Source organism: Abrus precatorius, unplaced genomic scaffold (assembly GCF_003935025.1).
Source record: "Abrus precatorius isolate BTA unplaced genomic scaffold, Abrus_2018 Scaffold7, whole genome shotgun sequence".
NCBI lineage: Eukaryota > Viridiplantae > Streptophyta > Magnoliopsida > Fabales > Fabaceae > Abrus > Abrus precatorius.
The window spans coordinates 35,974,850-35,991,523 of record NW_020874417.1 but is presented as its reverse complement, the minus strand read 5'-3'; the positions used below and the strand labels follow the sequence as shown (position 1 = coordinate 35,991,523).

The 16,674-nt window shown below is 34.2% G+C and overlaps 1 protein-coding gene across 2 annotated transcripts; it reads right to left on the bottom strand.

Annotated features, from left to right (window-relative positions):
- Positions 1-35: 35 nt before the first annotated feature.
- On the bottom strand, positions 36-14,638 carry LOC113871229 (tubulin-folding cofactor D). Of its 2 annotated transcripts, XM_027508183.1 has the most exons (17): positions 14,404-14,638; positions 13,743-14,290; positions 13,372-13,474; positions 13,091-13,267; positions 12,214-12,378; positions 10,696-10,812; positions 10,437-10,541; positions 8,892-9,062; positions 8,582-8,797; positions 7,799-7,997; positions 6,826-7,031; positions 6,485-6,709; positions 5,827-6,405; positions 5,472-5,741; positions 4,652-4,696; positions 3,500-3,685; positions 2,578-3,144 (listed from the first exon to the last, which is right to left on the bottom strand). In XM_027508183.1, the coding sequence occupies exons 1-17, from the start codon at positions 14,581-14,583 to the stop codon at positions 2,854-2,856; spliced, it is 3,783 nt and encodes a 1,260-aa protein (XP_027363984.1). In that variant the 5' UTR covers positions 14,584-14,638; the 3' UTR covers positions 2,578-2,853. The 2 variants fall into 2 exon arrangements, with proteins under 2 accessions (XP_027363985.1, XP_027363984.1); XM_027508184.1 differs by lacking the exons at positions 10,437-10,541; positions 10,696-10,812; positions 12,214-12,378; ... (2 more) ...; positions 13,743-14,290; positions 14,404-14,638 and adding an exon at positions 36-984 and having other exon boundaries at positions 2,922-3,144; positions 8,582-8,786; positions 8,892-8,996.
- Between the last annotated feature and the right edge of the window lie 2,036 nt (positions 14,639-16,674).

Genomic DNA, 16,674 nt, shown 5'->3' with positions numbered 1-16,674 from the left:
ATTTCTAGAAGTAGAATTTAAACAATATATTTCTACAATTTAAACGTTAATTACTAGAGGATATATTTTACAAAGTGCTTTACATTTACTCATGCATGCTTTTCTTTTGGGATTGGGATTCAACGTCGATGTTTGAGCCATCTTCTTCACGGTAAAGTTCCTCCTTTCTCAGTGAAACATACTCCAATTTTTCACCATATCTTCTAACCAAAGTCAAGTAGAAAGACATTGCAAAAATGGTGACTCCAATCAACAACCAGCTGAACTGAATGTTAACTAAGGAGACAGCACGATGAAGGGCCTCATCATCACTGCACCTGACCTCATGATCACCATCATCCTTAAGATGCAAGAAGCAACCTTTGGCTTGAAATCCAGGTGTCCAAAGCAAGAACCCCATGATCATAAGCCACACACCTTGGAAGATTATGCTGACAGAACGTACAAAGCTGACCAAGAAGCTCTTAGGAAAGCCAATTCCCATCAGGGTTGTAACAAATGAAACAAGGACCAGAAGTTGCAACAACAAGTGGTATTGGCCTTCTGGCCCCATGTGATCTCTAGAGTGAAGGTGGATAAGAAGAAACTGTTGTACAAAAGCTATGGCTCCCAGCAAATGAGTGAGCTCATGTTGAGCTTTGATGCATTTTCTATCAAAAACTATGGCAAAGGTAGCATAAACCAAGAAAGCCAAAGCCATGGAGGAGTGTTCAAAGTTGTGGAGATGGTTGGCGGGAATGGTTCCATCAGGGTCAAATGGTTGGTGATGAACTGGAGCGATGAAGAGTTCCATGGCAATGAAGATTGTGCAGCTTGCCATGACGAAGTGGAGTTCTAAGTATCTTGATATTGTGGTGGGAAACCATAAAGTTGATGAGTAAGACTTGGAACAAAGAGCATGAAGCTTGATGTGGTTGAAGAGGTGCCATAAACCAACCATAAAGAAGCCAAAGCCCAAAAGTTGATGTCCCTCCAACATGGTGCCTGTTAGCCAAACACAGGAAAGAAACTTACTCCTTGTGCACCGAAGACAATAAGCAAATTCCAGCACACAGTAATAACTAAATAAGAAGGAAATGCATGCAAGTAGTGACTTTATTGTTCTCAAGAATTAAGAAGCACAAACACAGTACTGTTTTATCGTCCCAAAAGGCCAACCAAATGAGATGAACTTTTATAGAACTCTTATTCTGCAACTAGATTGAGATGAAGTTGGTTATGAGGATAAGGCGAGTTTCAGTGTGTAAAGCCAAGTAACACGGCCTGAAACCTCCTTTCACAAGGGAAAAGGTAGGTGTTGTGCGTGTCTCGTAAGGCAGAAGATTTGGCATTTTACGCTAAGAAACATGAACCGGGGACAACCAAAGTTGGGTTGTTAAGGTGCTTTTCCCTTAAGGAAATTTCAGGCCAATAGCCAGTGTCCTGTCACAGTATAACTGTACCATTTGGAAAGTATAAATAAACGCTTGTCACTTTGTCTGATTGGCAGGTAGGATGCAATTGTGGATTTCTTATTCTTGATCTAATAGGAAATTTGGGGTCCATTGTAAGAAAAATCCAATAGTTAATTGATAGAATAAAGTAAGTCATTGCTATACCTATAATTATTACACGCTTGGTGATTTGCTCACCATTATCTTAAGAGTAATGGCTATTCAAAATTTTTATCATACCTTATGAGTAACGTTAAATGTTTTAATTAATATTTAATATATCATTAAATACTTAAAGTTGTTATTAATTCAGAGTTGGAGTTTGAGTGGATGAAGTTGTATGTGTATGTCTTTGAGCTTTTTAAATAAAAACTAAATTCACATTATCTTTTTTGAGTTTCATTATATTTTAATTAATAATAAAATATAATGAAAAGAGTGTATTAAAAGTAAAATAACATAAGTAGAACTACTTAATTGAAACTTTCAAATAAATCATGCGATATATTCAATTACTTTATTTTAATGTATAATAATTTTTAAAATGTTGAGTAAATTTATTATGAGACAAAAATTAGGTAATTTTGTAGTTAAATTAATATAATTTAGATTTTTTTAAGTTATGAAACGGTATCGGTATACAAAATTTATCCTTCAAAAACTTGAGTTTATCTGTGTGGATAAGTGTATTTTATGAGTGCAAATTACTTTATATTACGACATAACTTATTTTAGCCGGATCATAGAGGTGGACGCCCCAGGATATGTTTAAACTACCAGAATACCACCTCACCAGGAGATTTAATTAAATGTGGTTAAACTTTTCCCTCATTGAATTAGATTGGATTGAGCCTTAATATAATACAATTCACAGGTTTTCTTTCATCTTAATGTGTGTGCGGTAGAAGATTCTCTTTGAATTTTCTTTTAAGACAAATTGCTACAGTTCGCAAGAATTAGCCAGGCTAAGAAATTTCTTTGAAATTGCGCAAGTTTACTGTATGCGTATTCAGCCGTATCTATTTACATACTCAAACGATACAGACATTCTTCTTAGTTATATACAACTTAAGAGACAGTGTGGCTGTACTTATTAAGTTCTTCAGTGACGGACAACTACGAAATTACCAGAACAGCTCATAGGCCATGAATGCTCATGATCAAATTGGAATGTTAACTTTAAAAATCCGAAATGTGTGGGATCTATTACTCGTAGAACAAAAGTGAGACTCAGTAATACACACACACACACACAAAAACCCTCACATAATCCAAATCTTCACTCCAGTGAATGCATAACATCCTTTGAGGACACGAGTATGGTTGGAAATTGACCAATGACCATGAAAATTTCATACCTAGTGTCAACTATAGCAAGTTACATTATAAAACAGCAACTCTGGGATCGGTCCAACAAAAATTAGAATCCAGATGACTCAACTAATGAGGAATATGATGCATTTTCATCCAAGACCGTAGGCTTCTTACCGCTGGTTTTCCCTGATGTTCCATCACTATTATTGCCAAGTGGTCCCGCCTCCAAACCTACAATCTCATACATTTTTAATCTTTGGTGTTTAGCTAAATCAATATCACCATCCCAGCAAGTCTCGGAAATAATTTCGAGTGCTTTCTCAATCTTGTCTTCAGCCACAATATTCCCATTTTGCAAGAGTACAAGGTAGAGCTGTTCAGCTGAAGCTTTTCGAATCTGATTAACGAACAAACCAAAATAAAACAAAATGAGAAGCCACAGAGCAAGGAAAAAAAGTAATGACCCATTTGTTTAAGTCAAAAAGTAATTTTATGATACACCTTTTTTTACAGTATTTTTAATTACTCTTTTTTATCGTTTGAGAAAAACACTAAAAAACATTAAAAAAAAAAAGTTATATAAATTTTTTAAACATATTTAGTAAAAAAAATTCCTTCTAAAATAAGCGCAAGTAAATGATCCCTTAATTGGGAAAAAGAGCTCTATCTACTTTGGAGGTGATTGCTTTCTTTTAAGCGAAAAACAAGTTGCCAAATTGAGAATCTCGCACTGATGAATATTCTGGATTTACCTTAGGGTAACGATGACCAAGAAAGTTAAGAAGCTGAGAAAAGGCCCTCATATTGATTGGTTCTGACAACGAAGCTACATAACTAAGTATTGCAATACCAGCATACAACTTAGAGAAGTCTTTTGATCCCTTCAATTCAATTGCCAGAGAATCCAAAACAGCAGCACAAAAAGTTGGAGTATGAGCCTGTAAAATATAATTTATTAATCAAAATGCTTGCACCAAGCATTTGTAAGATAAAATCAAGAAATAGAAGGATGGAACCAAAAACTTCCCATGGCTCATTTTTTAAACAGAAATATATGCATCTTGACCAATTTTTACTTATGAATCCCCGAATTCTTTTTACTTGTCTTGTTCTCTGCAATCCTTAATCCTGTCATTCTTTAGACTTTAGTTGCTCAAGTTATATTGAGTACGTACTTCATCCAATTTCAGCTAACATGATTTTGCATATTAAATCATTTTACTGCATAATTCTCTTGGTGGTTTAATCAGTGGGATCTACTACATATAGTACTCTTAAATCCACTACCGAAGAGAAATTGCGGTATTCTGTCTGTCTCCAAGTTACTAAATCTTATATACTCTCCCCTTTCTTGTCACAATAAAGAAAATACATTTTCTGAAAGCCCATGAACAACTATATACTGAAGTATATAGTATTTCATAAACAAAAATGGAGGATACCCAGATAACCTTAACATGCAGTGGCTGAGTCATGCATTTTTTCCTTGTAGGCACTGTTTTCTGACGTTTCAACATTATACAAACCTTGTTGGTCTTAATGCACAAACAGGTAACTGAGCAATATGTTCTACAAGTTACACAAAAAGAGTTCACAACTAAAGGAGGTTAAATGAACATATGGAGTTGCTATCATTGGGGTTCAAGATGTCTGCATGATAAAGATTTAATGCATCTAGACTTTGTAGAAAGTTCCCTTCTAATACTTGTCATTATTCTTTTTCTTCCTTTTTTCGTTTTACCTTTTCATCACTTCCACAGTTCCACTTAAATGTTACTGGTTTACTTGATCAATATAGTGGGTTACTTGATCACCAAACCAATGCAGAAATAGACAATAAAAGGAGTATTAGAAGACCTACTGACAGGAAAGATGAAAAATAAAGAATAAAATGGCAGACTAACCTCCATATTAAGGAATATCTTTTTGCTGAACAGAATCTCGATGGTCTGGAGTGCAGAATAGTTCATCAGTATATTAGAGATTCATGGATAATACTAAGTGCAAATCATGGATGTAGATTTACATTTCACAACAGAGGAGGCACACAAGTAGGCAACTAAACAGGATTTTTTATGCTCAAAACATAAATGCCTAGGAATGCCAAGCATAGAAATCTTTCAACTACAACCCACGGATCATTCTTACCTTGTAGGTAACTGAATATAGTGGAATTATTGGACCTTTACAAATAATCTTCATTTTGTAACCCAAACTGTTTTTGGTCAGAAAGTCACATGTAGCCTTTTCTAGATTTTGAGGCTGTTTGAGTAGTAGTACATTGTACTCCACTAGTACTACACCTGATTTATTACAATAAATAAATACGCAATTGAAACCAAACTAAAATGAAGATAGTGTATTCCATTATACAGTAGCCCTTCCTTCTCTCTTAGGTTCTTTCTCTCCCTCACCCTTTATAATACATTTCTGCATCAAATTGATACTTAAATATCAAAGTCCTTCCTCAGTAAAAAGAAAAGATATCCTAATTCAAGATGAGAGTACATGACTGCTTGTCATGCTATTATTTATGCTTGTGATTTCAATTGAGTGAGTTGTTGCGTGATGGGTTGTTGATTTTGAGCTTAGAACTAGCACTCTGTTTACACAAAAGTTGTTTTTTCCCAAGAAAGAAAAAATTGTATAAAATAGAACCAAATCTTTTGAATGCTCAGTTTGACAAAGCAAGAATAATTAAGCATTGTTTAAGAAATTTAATACCTTTAATGTGGGTATGATAACTCTGTCGCATTTCTTATATTGTTGGAGAACCCACAGGATGTCAACAGATAGCATGTATGCCCTGGATGTTCTTGTATTAGGGTCTTCATATTCAACTCCTTCAAGATATTCCAATAGTGTCAAGAGGGATACCCTCTTCAAAGAATCTTGCAACCCACCAATAGATATAACTAAACCTGATAGCACATCTTTGCTATAACAACCAAATTGAAGTAACTGTATAAAGCGAGGGAAAGAATAGGAAGGAACCTACAATAAAGCAGAATTGTCTTTCAATAAAAAAATTTCTATGCTACCAACATCAAGAACTGATGACATATCTATATAAACTTACAGCCCATTTTGCATCTGCTTCCTGAGGAATGATTTCTTCTAATTTTTCTCGGAAAGGTATATATGGAATATAAATCATCTGGTTGTACAATATTCTGCAGAGAACATTGGCTGCTGCTTCTCTCAGCTTATCCATCTTCTCCACAGCTTGCTTACAAATTCCTCCCACTAAATTGGTAGCAAGATTTTCATCGAATAATGACAAGTCTTGGTTGTTCTTAAGCACAGTATCAGTTGAAGGATGTGCAATAGATTCAATTTCATTTCCGTCTGATCTTCCAGACAAACAGAACAACAACTTGTCTATCTTACATAGCATGTATGTACATTTTTCAAGGCCATCTAAAGCAGCCTCACGAACCCAAGAACCTACATCACCTCTATTATCAACAGAATAGTCATCAAGAGCTTTAAATAAACTCATCATCACCTCATTCTTTATCAGAATAAACAGAGAAAAATCATTCTCAATGAAAGAGGTAGCAGTATCTTCTCTTTCATTAATTAATGTTTCACACACTGATGTGAGCCCTTTGACAGCATTTACTCGTGCTTCAGTATCTCGGTCTTCAGGATTTTCCTGCACAGAGGAAAAAATCTAACACAATCAGTGAAACCAAGATATTATAATATATAGCATTTGTGACTGCGTGAAGCACCTCAATTGTACAACAGCCACAAAGCTTCAAAAGCACTTCTCTCCATTGACTGGCTAATAACTCATATGGCAAAACACCTATTGCCAACGCAGACCCTCTCCTTACAGCAACATTTGGATCAGTCAACATACTGAGGTACTTTGCTGTCACATTACTTGTACCTTTATTATCTGAAGCATGCATGTATGCACAGATAAAGTGTTTCAGGCCTTTAACAGCAGCATTCTGTACATCAAGTGAAGATATTGCTTGTATGATGTCTCATGTGCATCTGACATAAGCTGATCTAATTAAACAAAAATTAATGGTAATGCAAATTGCTTCTATCAAAGGGATAGAACCTGTATCTGAGAATTAGGATGTCTCAAATTCTCATTAAGAGTATCAAGTAAGCTTTTTCTTATCTTCTCTGATAATGCCACCTTTGATATGGAGATGCATTCAATAAATCGAGAAACAGCTGCACGCATTATCTCTCCTCCCTTTCCACGATAAAGCCGTGCTTTCTCAATAGCAGGAACAACGCCAGCAAGACTTTTCTGTTTATCTGTCAATGACAATTTAAAAAATGTCACGGTTCAGCAAACATCATATATATTTTGAAACTAATCACCTTCAATGAAGAGAAGGTTAAACCATGACAATTAGTTGGCAAGACAGACTTGACTAAAACTTGTTATTCATTGATCCTCAATCACAAGCCACATAACTAATCCCTCAGTCCAAGACTCGTATTCATATTCTTATCATGTTAAGGAATAAAGTTAAATTGTTCCAGCAATTTAAGTTCGCAAGTTTCTTACTGAAAGTATTTTTTCTGAAATAAATGATATTCTCTTTCAATCTCATGTAAATAAGAAAACAAAAGAAAAATAAATCATTCAACTCGTCTGTAATAAAACTGGATGGTGCAGTAATCATTAAGTTCACTTAAAAGTCAGATGGAAAATCAGCAACTTTATATATGACCATATAAAGTTGAGGGAAAGAAAAAAGCGAAAGTATGCCTGATAATATTGGAGTCACTACTCTGAACAGTTAAGTTTCTGAATTTATATATGTGAGATAAGACTGGGATTTCAGCTTCTAAGTGTGTATCAGACACTTGGAAATCATCTCTTCAATTTCTAAAAACAAATTTAAATTATGGACGATACATACAGAGATCTGTATAACCAAAAATACATTAACAGAAAGAAGATAGCAATAGCGTCCTATTCCATATTTGTTCCTTCATTTTTTTTAGAAGAAAACCTGTTTTACTTCCATTACAAAAGGCAATAGCATAATCAAAAGTTGCAAGAAAGCATCAACCTGAGGGAAGAGAAAAATTGCATTGATGTAAAGCTAACACAAGTTCTCCAGTTGCCAATGTTGCACCATGGCGCATGCATAAATCAGATGAAAGAGTACAAGGAATTAATTTTTCCATGACAGTGCTCGCAAAAAACTGAGGATCATATTTTACAAGAAGAGAAAGGGCCTCTGCAGCAAGTTCTCGCAAGCTTTTATCCTGGAGATATAATTTCCAAGTAACTTCTCTCAATATATTAAGAAAATTGAGCAACAGGAAGCAACAAAAAAAAACCATAAACTATTGATAAATGCCAAGATCTGAATGGATTTAAGCCAAAAATATATATAGTGACAAGGAATAATAAGACTAAAATATAAACAAAATAAAAAGGCTAGACCATCCTCTTTGCTCTTTAGTCACACGTATAACAAAGCAAATATATACACAAGGCATAACTCCTTTTCATCCTTTGAATGATTTAAAAAATAAATTTGAGGAAACAATAAAAGTATATAACTATAAAGAAATATTCCTAATGTATGACTCCTGAAAAGAAGAAAATTTCATCAAATGTCATATTAGTGACCAAAAAGCACGCACACACTGAAAAAATACCTCTGTCACCTCTCTCCTATGAATGATTTCTCTACAAAAAATTTTATTCTATTCAGCATCCAGATAGCTTGTGTTATATGGCCTTCATTTAGAAAATAAACCATAAATCCATATTGCTAGTGCAATTAGGGTCAAAAAGTGAGCAGAAGATTTGGCAACTTAGAGAGAGATTTAATTAGACATACCCAGTGACAAATTTTTCTATCCAGCAGGTCATCCACAAATGGTAGAAGATATCCTTCATAATGAGCAATGGAGACAGCAACATGAAGATAAGAGTTTACTCGCGAAGAAAGTGAAAAATAATCTGCAGCTATCACTATGTCAATGCCATGTGGATAATTTCCTTGTCTTCCAACATTCTCCTGAAAAGCTGCTGCTGCTGCTCTTCTGCAGTTAACCTAAGTATCACAGGTTAGTTAGCCATCTTATTTACATGAGTGAATCTTTCTAAAACAGATAATGTCATGAGAAGGACATAGAAGATATAAGGACCTCGCGGTCATAGCATGCCACTGTTAGGAGGTGTGGCGAAAGCTCTTCTAAAATGCTCCTCATATCTGTATGATAATATGCACGTCCAAATGCCCAACATACATATGCAGCAGCATCACGTACATGAGACCCAACACTGTGTGGACCTCTTCGAACATCATAATGTAGTGCCTAATATAAAAATGTATACTTATTATTACTGCTGTTACATAGCAACATAGGATCCATCTCTCGAATAAGAAACAACAAAATAAAATGTTTGGCCAATAGCAAGAAATATCCAAAAAAAAAACTCATTATTATTAAATATATGCAGCAAAGAATAGATCTAGTTATATCAAAACAATGATTGGTACTCTTGTAAGGTCAACAACAAATGTATCTTTCTTGGCTATATTCAATTTGAAATAGGGTACAAATGCTATATTCTCTTACTCTTTGTCATCATCTTATATCCCCTAATGTTTTCTTTTTTGAGTCTATCATGTTTTATGATTCACTGTTGCTTCATTTCTTGCTCGCCTATTGCAGGTCTATCAATGACATCAACTCTTTCTTACTCCACCATCAACATATAATTATTCTGCTATTGATTTACCTTTGGTGGCACATCATCCACTCTCTCTTGCCATTTTCCTAAGTCAGACATTTCCATTTTGATTTGTAAAAGTATACGTTATACTCAATCATTATCTCTCATTATTTAATATTAGTTAGCATCATTTATCTTTTTTCTATTACATTTGCTTGTCTTCTTTATCTTCTATTTCAATTCTCAAGTGTACAAGTAATATCCTAGCTCATTTTGACAGAAAACAAGTTATGACTTAGATGAGTGCGCTCCAACATAATAGTACTTGGGACCTCATTCCTCTCCTTAGGAAGTGTGCTGTTTATTGTTGGTTATCAATGGGTCTACACTGTTAAAGTTGGTCCTGACAACAAAGTGAACCAATTGAAGGCTGGTCTAGTAACCAAAAGTTACACCTAATTTTTTGTTCGAATTATGATGACACATTCTCTCCTATAGTCAAAATGCCCTTTGTTTGCTTGATCTTATCTATGGAAATCATTTGTCATTGACCTCTTTATCAATTAGATATCAATAATGTATAGAAAAAATATATATGGAGTAACTTCCTGGCTTCTTTTCTCAACATAAGTTTTCAGGAAATGTTTGCTAACTCCAAAAATTCTTATATGGTCTTAAGCAATTTTATTGAGCATGGTTTGGCAGGTGTAGTATAGTGGTTTAACATTTAGTATGATTCAAAATGAAACTGATCACTTCGTCTTCTATCTTTTTCTCAGTCATATGCATCAGAAACTCACATGTTAAATGTTTGAGCTGCCAAGATAATCATGTCACCTCTAAGGTACTACAAGATGTCAAGGCTATCCTTAAGGTTCTTGTTTCAAGTCTCAGTAGCATATAAACAAAGTACTCCAAAAAAACTAAATAATTATAAGCAGCCAAAATAGTTTGAAGTCACAAATCCTATATCCATAAATCTATTGTTATAATCTATCAATTATAAACACCACCTTCACAATAACTGGAACAACTTTGGGAAGACTAGCAGGTAAAAGCAAGCCTCTCCGAGCAAGTTCAGCCAAAGCTAAGCAGCCTCCATGCCATGAACCATCGCCCTGAAAAAAGGTTTACACATCAGCTATAACAGTGGAAATAGTTAATACAGTAAACCTGCCATGCAGTACTGATATAAAACTAGGTGGATGTAAATTGAATTAGTAAATTACAGTGCTCAGGAACTTATGCAAACAAAAGTTTAGTATCTCACACCTCACCAGGTGAAAACAGCTCCAAAACAGATGATAAAACCTCCTCAGAAAGGGAAGATGTCAGATGTGAACTTATGCGTCCGATACCTTTTGCTGCAGACCAGCGGACAACAGTATCCTACAATCCAATGCCAGAATTGATTTTCTCATTAAAGTGATGAAAAATAGAGAGAGAGAAACAGGATGAAGAAAATATAATCATCTTAAGTAGCACTTCATGAATTTCTGTGATGTTTAAACAATAGTATGCCGTTGGTAATGGCATGTTCTTTATAGGCACCAACGGACAATTCACGTAATTAATTTACCACAAGCCCTTCTTGGCATGGGGGAGAGGTGTGTTATAGAAAAACTACTAAGGAATGAGGTACCAGTAAAGGATTCTAGACAATTGATTGCTGTTAGTTGGGATTTTAATTGAAGAGAAATTGACCAACAATGAAACTACTTTATTCTCTTCCCTCTGGTATAAACACAGGCCTGGGCTTCAGACAACTCATAGCTTCTCTAACTCCTCCACACCCTTAAAGTTATTGTCATTTCACTGGCTGCTATTTTTCAACAAGAAGGAAAAGATAGATATGAGAATTGCACCAATTAAGTAATGTCCACACCAAGTTTCAGATTAAAGTACTAAAATGAAATGAGCTAAAAGCTTAAGCTGTTAAGCTTCAAGTCTAGTACTATCTCATGTGAAAGGTGATCAGATTTTTGACATGGACAAAGTAAATGCTCAGAACTATTTCTAAGTGGTATTGAAACAAAACAATTATTTAAACTGAAATATAAATACATATTATAAACAATAAGGTTCAAACCATGTCAATTGGGCTCCAGTATTATTACAAAGAATCACTCATCCTAATAGATTATACTGTTAAGCAAAAGCCCTTGAATTATTTTGATAGAGCAATGCTATTCACCCTACACCTAATACTACAGTATACAACCCAAATCAGACAAGACATGTTTGAGGATCTATGGAAACCACAAAAATAAAGGGGCTAGCAGTAATATAAATCATTACGATACCACACCAATACAGGAGCAGTGTTTTTAGTCATTTGGAATACTTCTCCATTTTGGTATCTCAAACATAGACAGCTCACTTATATCAAATAATGTCTGAACTCCTTCATATCCAACAGCATTCATCCAGTTCAGTGGATCAATTTTATTTTATATTGCACAGATAAATGCAATATCAGCATAGTTTCACATCTCATGCAAATTCATACAATGACATCAACAATGTTGCTTTTAGATATTTTTAAGAGAACTATCTCATGATTTATGACAAATGAACAATATCAACAGAGTTATTACAACTTTCAATAGTTTAAAAGGCTCCTATATACAAACAATTTACAAAGAAATCGAGTCATCCATTTCCTTTCGGACGTGTCATCATTGGCATGCATTTAGTCGTAATTTCATATCTTTTGTCACCAGAACTAAGCAGCATAGCATAAAGGTGATACACAAAATTCACTATAAGAATCTCACCCTTTAGACATACCATATCCCTCAAACCAGATAACAACATCTCAATAATCTCTTCAACATATTCTGGAACATCCATATCCTCATCTTCTTCCCCATCTGCAACTTCATTTGTGTTGGAGTAGTTGTCATTCACAGCATTGGATGTATTCAAAGAAACATTAAGTTTGGTGATTCTTCCCTGCATAATAGCAATAGAGTCATTAAGGCAAGATGACAGACATGAAGCTTCTACAGTTGCTTATGATAAGACAATTACTAATACACAAGTGTCCTGCTAAAAGAAGCTATGATGCCCAAATATTTGTAATCCATAATCATGTAACACTGATGAAAATCAAATGCTGGAGTAAAAATTTTTGTTGCCAGTACAGTTAGCTTTGATCAAGGGACCAAACAACTTAATTTCAAGATGTTTACATTTAACGCTTAGCTCAACTAAGTTGACTTGGTTCTGTAACATGATAAAAATTATTTCATGAAGAGTACCTTATAGTAGCTTAACATGATAAAAATTATTTCATTACCTTAGAGTAGCTTAAATTTTCAAGAAGACAAATTATCTAGCATGCCATAGCCAAATTACTAAGGGATCTTTGAGTTCAACTTTTCTTATTTCCATTATCAATAAGAGCTCCAATTTCACCCATCCAATTCTGTTTCAAGTTCTACATCCACCTCTTGACTTGCATGAGCAGCATTTGTTGTTTTGTCAGCATGACATGCATTTCTGAATAATGCATATAATATAACTGTAGTTAATTAATTCCTGTATCTTTATATGCCAATTGAAACTTAAAAGTAAAAATAACTAAAATATGGATGACAAACAAAGATGTCTTCAAAAATTTAAATACGAGATCCCATCAAAATTGGGTCAGAGAAAAGCTAACCATATATCGCCATGAGGGTAAACGATGAGGAAGAGCAGTAAGTCCAATTCGTTGGGTTAACTTCATCAGATACTTGCGGAGCAAAGGACTTCTAGCTGCATTTGAGGACTTGTACAATATTGAAGTGTCATTCCATACAACTGGAATTGCATCAAGCAAGAGATTCCGACTACCTGCCTGCTTACAGATTGACGTTATAACAGTTAGAATCATTGAAGGTAACAAATGAAGATAAAAGCATTTTCATTTGAGTGTGTAAATGAAAAAGGACAAAAACAAACCTTGAAAATAGCAGCCAGTGCTTCAACACCACCAAGTAATTGGAAATGATGGAGTAAATCTTCGGTAACAGAGGACATGACCTTATGTGTCCACTCAACAAAGCTGAAGCAATTAGAAAAGTAAGTCTACGCAGAAACTATCAGGCAATTCATTTTTTCCCATGATGACTAGTAAAACAAAAGCTTCAATACAACACAAATGCAAGCACGCATACATGACTGAAGTGATAAGACATAATGTTGTGAACTAGCGACAATTAAAATATACACATTTTTTTAAGAGATATAAGAAAAGCATTTCTTACATTTGTAAACAGAGAGAAATATAAGTTAACACTACTAAATAAGCCATAAAATAAAATTAAAGAAACCTGGTGAAGGCTTTTGGCATGTCTGGACGAGTAAGTAGTCTTGAGAGGACTAATCCTGCCATAGTACGCATTGGCCCAGCAGTTGAGAGATAATCCTTACAGAACCCTATTATTCTCAACACAAGAGGAGCAAGATCGAACTCAGTTACATTGTCATTGCCAGCAATACTAGTGTCAACACTGGAAATGTCAAAAGGAACCAATACAAGTATATAGAGCCACAACAGCATCACACACTTGGCTTCCATCTCTCCCGTGCTTTCCTCCCTCAATGACGTCACTGATTTTGTGTGATGACACTTCTCCAAGAGAGACACCGCAAGTTCAAGATCAGAAACTTGATGCGGAAAAAACTTAATGACAGATTTGTATCCGCAAACTGTTACTAAAGTATAGATAATAATACATATTGGCTTAATTGTTTCGAGAATTTCATCTGAAGCTACACCGAGTTCAATTGTTCTTGAGCGAATAATGTTCATGAGTGGAGAAACTATAGTTTCGAGGTAAGGTTCTAGAAGTTGACCTTGCTCCTGATACTTGTCCATCTGTACATAAGGAAGAAGTGTTCAAGATTCACAGGAAGCAAAGCATGTGCATGTGATAGCGTGATAGTGTGAAAGAAATGGAAGTGAAAATGGGAGGAGCGGAGGGAGAGTACAATGGATCTGATTTTGTGAACGGAGGAAGGGTCGGAGACACGGCCGTTGGAAACGGTGTCGTCGAGTAGGGACTTGACGATCTTCCATTCTTGGAGGAAGTACTTCTGCAGCACACTCTCCTTGGAATCCAATTCGTCGTCGTCTTGGTTCACCGTCACCGTTTCTTGATTGGGTTCCATCGCCTCTGGGGCTGAATGGTATTTTGGCGGGATCGAGCTCAGAAAAAGAGTAGAGAACCACTCGTCGGAGTTTCAAGTTGCAGTTGCGAGTCACGAGTGAAGGCAATGGGCCGGGTCTCGGTTCTACCCTTCCAACTAAAAGAATCACAAAATCAGTGCTTTTTGTTGCACCCATGGACCTTAAAATAATCAATAATGATATTTTTCACGTTTCCTTTCCCTGTATCTTGATCTTGTTAAAATTAAGGTAAACAAGGGAGCTAAAATTAAGTTTAGTTTTATAAAGCAAACAACTCTTGTCAAACCTCGTAAGATTATTTTGGTTGAAGTTGGTTAGTTTTTTTTTCTCTCTCTCTCTCTCTAAATTGTTTGTATATTTTACTAATTATGAATTTTAAATTTAAATTAAAGTACACAAGAGTAATAAAAAATATTAAAAACATGTTTACTATATTAGCTCAGCTGACGTAATTAAGTGGCACACGAATGAGTTATTATTTTAAATCGTTAGATATATTTTAAAAGAAATAATAGTTTATATCTTTTACTTTTATTTGATATTACTGGTTTTATATTTATAATTATTCTTTCAACTTTTAAAATTTATTATTATAAATTTTTATAAAATTTTATTGATAGCTAATTTTTTTTTCATGCAAATCTTGCATGTATAATAATATGTCTTTGTAATAAAAATAATTACTTTTAAAATACGTGTTCGATTTTAAAATAATTTATTAATAACTATTTTTTTTTATATACATGTGTTCAATTTTAATTTATAATAAAAATAACTTATAAAATAATATAACGTTAAATGATATTTTAAATATTTAAAATTATTTATAAAATTTTATATATGCAATTCATGGTTTTTATAATTAAAATTTTTACATTTTAAATTCATGCTTATCAAAGAAAGATATATAACTGTAAATTTATTATATGCTTTATCTATTATTAAAGTCTTAAAGTGACTTCACAATAATCATAAATTACAAACTTATAGTTTTAAGCACATTTTTACTAGACAGAAAAATATTTGAGAGAATGTTGATTATTGATTGATATTTGTCATTTTCGTTTTGCAACGTGAACAACAAAATTAAATGACGGTATAAACCAAATTAACATCTTTCATAATGCAAAAGATCAATTAATTGATAGTATCCGTTCCAAGGAGTGTTAATTGTTCTAGTTCATTGTGGGTGCGGGTATTGGAATCTAGGTATGGTAGATTAGTTTCTTCTATTTAGTATTCATCAGTTTACAACAGATGTTATTTGTGGTGGCGTGATTTGCTGAAGGTTATTCATCAAAGAAATTTATAGCTGGATAAAAAGTTTGATAGGAGTGTGTGTGCAAGTTTACACACACTTTTTTGGATAGATAAATGGGTAGACGGGGTACGATTGTGTGAAACATTTATGCGATTGTTTGCGGACGATGAATGCTGAATCATGTATATTGGAGAATAATTTTCAAGATGACACTAGGTGGGTTTGAGATGTTAGTTGGCGAAAAGGACTCTTTCAAAATGAGATATAAAGTTTTAATATTTTATTGGAGCTTATGGATGGGGTTTTTATTAAGTTATTACAAGAACATAAATGGGTATAGAAGACATATTTTTCAGGTTGTTATTCAGTGCAATCTGCGTATTCATGGTTATTTAAACTTTTTGGTTGTCCTAATAGTGTAGATCAGTATACAACAAATACCTTGCAAAGGCTATGGAGAGGGAATGTCCCTTTTAAGTGTCTGATATTTTTCTTGACAATTGTTGTTGAATGTACTTCCTTATAAAAGTTTGTTGATTGATCATGGTGTTCAAATTGATAATATAACTTGTTGCTTCTGTCATGGTTTGGAAGAACTTTTAACTCATTTATTTTTAACGTGCTCAGTTTCATCTCAAATCTGGTACTTTACTGCGCGTTAGCTTTGATTCTCACTGGTTTTGCCTTTAGATCTATCGACTCACTTGCTTTATTGGGTTGATGTTTACTGTAGTAAAAGAGAAGGGATATGCTTATTAATTGTTTGGGTAAGTACAATGTGGTATTTGTGGTTACATAGAAATAGAATCGT

Coding starts and splice junctions, on each gene's coding strand:
- LOC113871229 (XM_027508183.1), bottom strand. CDS start 14,583: ATGGAACCCAATCAAGAAACGGTGACGGTGAACCAAGACGACGACGAA. Junction 12,379..13,090: donor TACCCTCATGGCGATATATG/GTTAGCTTTTCT, acceptor GCTATTATGCAG/GGAAGAATCACCAAACTTAA. Junction 4,697..5,471: donor TTATCATACCCACATTAAAG/GTATTAAATTTC, acceptor TCTGCACTCCAG/ACCATCGAGATTCTGTTCAG.